The sequence below is a fragment of the Notamacropus eugenii genome, chromosome 6, assembly GCF_028372415.1.
Source record: "Notamacropus eugenii isolate mMacEug1 chromosome 6, mMacEug1.pri_v2, whole genome shotgun sequence".
Classification (NCBI taxonomy): domain Eukaryota; kingdom Metazoa; phylum Chordata; class Mammalia; order Diprotodontia; family Macropodidae; genus Notamacropus; species Notamacropus eugenii.
The window spans coordinates 21,156,422-21,162,471 of record NC_092877.1 but is presented as its reverse complement, the minus strand read 5'-3'; the positions used below and the strand labels follow the sequence as shown (position 1 = coordinate 21,162,471).

The 6,050-nt window shown below is 40.2% G+C and overlaps 1 protein-coding gene across 1 annotated transcript in view; it reads left to right on the top strand.

Annotated features, from left to right (window-relative positions):
* The first annotated feature begins 4,776 nt into the window (after positions 1 to 4,776).
* Positions 4,777 to 6,050, top strand: part of FSHB (follicle stimulating hormone subunit beta) — a 6,405-nt gene continuing 5,131 nt past the window's right edge. The window contains exon 1 of the mRNA XM_072621567.1: positions 4,777 to 4,935. Within this exon, the coding sequence (XP_072477668.1) occupies positions 4,777 to 4,935 (159 nt within the window). The remainder of the gene's footprint in view (positions 4,936 to 6,050) is intronic.

Here is a 6,050-nt window from a genome sequence, read left to right as displayed (position 1 = left end):
AGGCACCATTCTAGACGATTAAAGTAAAAAGACAAAAAAATCCTATCCTACGTTCTACTGGAAGAAATAATGTATCCACAAATAAACAATCACAAAACATATAAAAAGGAAATACACTGGCAATTTGGATGGGTTGTCATTGACAATTAGGATCGATCAGAAAGACTTCATGCAGGTGGTGCCACTCAAGCCAAACGTGAATGCAAGAAATAGAAGAGAGGGAGAGAATTCCAGGCCTAGGGAACGACATGTGCCCAAGCCAGAAGGTAGGAGACAGAATATCTTATATGGAGAATATCAAGAGGTACAGTTTGACAGGAACATAGCATGCACATGGGGAAAGATAATGGTAAATGTCAAAATCACAGCTGTCACCCACAGTGCCCTTGCTCTGGCATTAAATGGATGAGCTGCTCAACTGACATGGCAAATAGGAGCTGACACTGGGCAGTTCTTGGAAGCCATTCACTCCTTTATGAAGGTACACAAAGGCATGTGTGCAATAGCCCATTCTTTCAAGAACACCTAAACCAGTGCTTTTGTCTGAAGGACACCAAAGAAAAACAGGCGATCCAGACATATGGATGAAAAAGCATTTCATACCAAGAGATCATATAATTTCCATTACCCTATCATGGGCCCTACTTCCTTATCATTATTAAAATAAGCATTATATTATTGAAAAGATAGATAGCCTGATATAAAAGGAAAATTTTTGAAGTGCTAGACTTGGAGTCAGGGGCACCTGGCTTTCAGTCCTAGATCCATTCCCATCTTTTCTATATAACCTTATCCAAGTCCTATATGTTCTTATCCAAATTCTGTGTGACCTTATGCAAGTCCTGTGTGACCATATTCAAGTCATTTCACTCCTGTAGGCCTTCGTTTCACCTGTAAAGTGAAGGGTTTGGAATGAATTATCTCTAAGATCGTTCCATAATATTAGGAGTATTATTATTTCTAAATACTATTATTATCAATCCTTTTTTTAGATGCCATCTGCAAGTGACCAGTCAAGAGGCAGTTTTGTCTAATGGATGAAGCACTTGACTTGGTATAAGGAAGAACTGAGTCTGAACATTGACTGACGGTTACTAAGTTATGTGGCTCTGATAAAATGTCTTAACCTCTTTGAGTTTCTATAGCCTCATCTTTAAAATGGAAATAATGGATTATTGTTATAACTCATAGGATGATGGCAAGAATCAAATGTGCCCAGTGTTTTGAAAACCGTAAAGCACTATGTAATGCGCCAGGATGTGTGTTTGTTTGTGTGTGTATGAGACAGGAGAGAAGAGAAAGAAAGAGGAGAGAAGGGGAAGGAAGGGAAGGAAAGGGAAGGAGAGGGAAGGGGAAGGAAGGGGAGGAAAGGGAAGGAGAGAGAAGGGGAAGGAAGGGAAGGAAAGGGAAGGAGAGAGAAGGGGAAGGAAGGGAAGGGAAGGGAAGGAGAGAGAAGGGGAAGGAAGGGAAGGAAAGGGAAGGAGAGAGAAGGGGAAGGAAGGGAAGGAAAGGGAAGGAGAGAGAAGGGGAAGGAAGGGAAGGAAAGGGAAGGAGAGGGAAAGGGAAGGAAGGGAAGGAAAGGGAAGGAGAGGGAAGGGGAAGGAAGGGAAGGAAAGGGAAGGAGAGGGAAAGGGAAGGAAGGGGAGGAAAAGGAAGGAGAGAGAAGGGGAAGGAAGGGAAGGAAAGGGAAGGAGAGAGAAGGGGAAGGAAGGGAAGGGAAGGAGAGAGAAGGGGAAGGAAGGGAAAGAAAGGGAAGGAGAGAGAAGGGGAAGGAAGGGAAGGAAAGGGAAGGAGAGAGAAGGGGAAGGAAGGGGAGGAAAGGGAAGGAGAGAGAAGGGGAAGGAAGGGGAGGAAAGGGAAGGAGAGAGAAGGGGAAGGAAGGGGAGGAAAGGGAAGGAGAGAGAAGGGGAAGGAAGGGGAGGGTTGGGGAAGGAATTGCTGACTGAACAAATCACTGAACTTCTCAGTACTCTGGGCATCTTGAAGATTATAAATTGCAGAGAAGGTGCTGACCTACTTCTGCAGAGGAAATTACATCACCTGGTGGATCCTTATACCAATAAAAGTACAGGAATCATAGGTCCAGCCTTTATTCCAAAGGGGTGTGTGGGTGTGTGTGTGTGTGTGTGTGTGTGTGTGTGTGTGTGTGTGTGTGTGTGTGTGAAGGGAATGAGGTCCTAATCTTTGAGTTCATCAGTGTAGGGACCTCCCTGCTGCAGCCTACTTACATCTACTATTCACCTCTCTATTGCCTTCTCTGCTTTATTTATTTATTTTCATTTCTTCAGAGAACATTGCACTCTATGACTCACAATAAACACTAGAATATCAATATTTTTTAAAAATGTGCCTCTGATTCTGGAAAAAACTTAGGATCTTTAAAGCAGCTCTGCCATTTTTAAAGCAGTTCATCCAGTTTTCTTCCTTTTGTTTAATCCTGAGTCCAACTCATTGTACATTTGTATTATTTGCCCTGGATATATAGATTCTGATAGATAAGATCTATGGTGTGTCCATCCCTTTGAATGTTATAATCTGAACAAGAGATGTTCTTAATCCACTTGTTATTTCTTGTGTGAATGGTCAGGCCAAACAAAGTCTTTTTCAGTGACAATGTCAGCACATCAACAGCCCTGAGTTTTAGTTCTCCTATTTGTTACATGAACAGGTTCAACTAGATGACTGGCCTTCAGTCTACAGTCTTATTATTCTGATGTTGAAATTCACATTCAAGAAATGACTCCATCTGCATTCAGAGAAAGAACTGCTAAATGGAAATCTATATAAAATAATTTTACATGTATACACATACGTGTGTGTGTACATATACCTATTTGTGTCTAATGGTAGCCATCTCTGGGGGAGGAAGAGAAAAAAATAAATTTACATGATAATTTTGTTGTGTAATTGGAAGGAATAACAAGTTGTACATAAATTTGTAGATTCATATACAATATTTTTATTGTGCTATATTATGGAAATGTTTGATTCCATAAAAATAAAATAAATTTCAAAAAATAAAAATTATTTTAAAAAGGAAACAAGTTAACAGAAGGTTTTCTCTCTTGGATCAGCTCAAGGAAACTGGAAACTAGAAACTCCTGGATCTGTTTTGTTTTCATATACTAGATAAAAAGGTTTTATTTTATTGATCATCCCTTACTTTAAAAATAAAAGCACCAACATAGAGGTTTGTTTATTTCTGAGAGCTCCAAAATTTTATGATATTCAAAATGTCATTTTGATGCCACAGTGCCATTTCAGTGTGCTCAGCGATAGCTTATTATCCACACACAGCTGAGCCACCTCTTCAATAAAGCAAGTAGTTGTATATCAAAATTTCCCCTCCTTCACTCCCCATGTCCAAGCAGTTGCCAGGTCTTCTTAAATCTACCTTCACAATATTTTTCATACATCTGTATCCTCCATATCTGGAATGTTGTCCTTCCTCATGTCTGCCACATAGAATGCCTTGCCTCCTTCAAAGCTCAGTACATTTGCTACCTCTTACGCAATTCCTTTTCTGATATCCCGTTGGCTAGTTTTTCCCTCTGAAATTTATTTTTCAGTAATAACGCAAAATGTAAAACAAAAGTGTTTGTTTTATATTTATTTATGTTCTTTATTTGTGTATTTGGCAAATAGTAGATGCTTAAGAAGGAAGGAAAGAAGGAAAGAAGGAAGGAAGGAAGGAAGGAAGGAAGGAAGGAAGGAAGGAAGGAAGGAAGGAAGGAAGGAAGGAAGGAAGGAAGGAAGGAAGGAAGGAAGGAAGGAAGGAAGGGAGGGAGGGAGGGAGGGAGGAAGGAAGGGAGGAAGGAAGGGAGGATGGAAGGAAGGAAGGAAGGAGAGCGAAAGGCAGGGGAAGGACGGAAGAGTGTTGGTGTATGGTAAGAGCACTGAACATAGGGTCAGAAGACATATGGGTTTGACTATCTTGATTTTTAAAACTGTTATAAAGAACAACCTGTATCCATTACTAGCTATGTGATCCCCCCTACACACACACACACACACACACGCGCACACGCACACCATTGTTTAGTAATTACTTAAGCTCTCTTAGTCTCAGTTTCCTTATCCATAAAAATAAGGCTTAAAATACATTCAGTGCCCACCTCAGAGAGCTGTTGTGAAAATCAAATGTTTTGCAAACTTTAAAAGTTCTAGAAATGTCAGCTATTATTTTTTTAATTACTCAGATTAAAGAAATTGTAGCAAATAAGTCAGTTATGAGTAAACTGACAAGGTAAAAAGGGGTTTGGGAAGCAAGGATCGGGGGAGGGTGCTTAGGTTTTGCAAAATGAACATCTCTGGTAACATGATGATTTCTAGTCTTAGACAGTTTTAACCCGGTTTGATCTCACTGTCTATCTAAACATTTATCCTCTTTTGGCAAGCCCTGAGCCTGTGCTGGTCACATTAATACCCTGTAAATCCCCAAGGTATAAGTTACGCCTGATTTTGTATAAAAGGGGAGCGTGTGACTTTACTCTGTCTACAACTGTTTTCCTCCTAATCATCCAGACAGGCCAAGAAATATTGGTAAGTCTCAAAAGCTACATTTTTATTGTCTATTTTTGAGAGAATTCATGGATTTTCAGGTTCTAAGACTCGAACTAAATTTATTAGGATATTTCTCTAAGGGATTAATGGCTTTCAGCTCCTCTTTGGGAATAAGCTCAGCCTTGCCTTTTGGGTAGTCTGATCATAGATGGAGATGGAAGGAATTTGAGAAATGATTTAGTCCAATATCTCTGCTTTATTACCCATAGCAGGATGAAGACAGCTCGGTTTTATGTCCTCTTCTTTTGTTGGAAAGCAATTTGCAGCAATGGCTGTATGCTGACCAACATCACCATTTCAGTGGAGAGAGAAGAATGTGAATTCTGCGTCAGCATCAACACCACTTGGTGCTCCGGGTACTGCCACACACGGGTAAGGATCGTGGGTTCCTGAGAAAGAGAGAATGAACACCTCCTTTCATCATCCTAATGTTGAAATCCCATTGTTTTCCCCCAGAAAACGTTTTATTAATGAGGTAGCTATTCATAATAGCTGGCTTTTTAATGTAAACTTTAAGGTTTGCAAAAGTTTCAAAGGATCAGTCATTTATTAAACACCATTCATGTGCCAGGCACTGCTAGGAACTGAGAAATGCAAAAATAAACATGAAATAAAACTTGCCCTCAAGGAGCTTATATTCTGTCAGGGGAAAATAATACATAGAAATAGGTATATACAAAATGCACTTTACATATGTTGTTTCATTTGCTTCCTATGGTAATTTCGTAGCAAGATAGCAAGATAGAGCTGAACTTGCACAAGTCAGGAATACCTGACTTCAAATCCTGCCTGAGACATTTACCACCTGTGTGATCCTGGTAGGTCATTTAATCTCACAAGACTCAGTTTTTATCTGCAAAATGGGGTTAATATCAACAGTTACCTACCAGGGTTGTTTTAAGGATCAAGAAAACTTCAGAAGTTTCCTCTTACCCTCAGTAGTAAAAATAAACTCCTTTACTTGGCATTTAAAGCTCTTCATATCCTGGCCCCTTCCTATCTTTTCAGCCTTCTGATATATTACTTTCCTCTCCACATATTCTATTATCCAATAACATTGACTTATTTACTTTTCCATGAACAGAGCACTTCAATTCCTTTTTACTTGCCTTTATATCAGCTATTTCCCATGCCTGGGTGCTCTCCCTTCTCCCAACCCAGTTCAAATTCTATCTTCTTCAAGAGACCTTTCCCAATATCCTGTTAGTACCCAATCTCTCTCTCTCTCTCTCTCTCTCTCTCTGTCTCTCTCTCTCTGTCTCTCTCTCTCTGTCTCTCTCTCTCTCTGTCTCTCTCTCTGTCTCTGTCTCTCTCTGTCTCTCTCTCTGTCTCTCTCTCTGTCTCTCTCTCTCTGTCTCTCTCTCTCTCTGTCTCTGTCTCTCTCTCTCTCTCTTTCTCTCTCTCTGTCTCTCTCTCTCTCTCTCTGTCTCTCTCTCTCTGTCTCTGTCTCTCTCTCTCTGTCTCTGTCTCTCTCTCTGTCTCTGTCT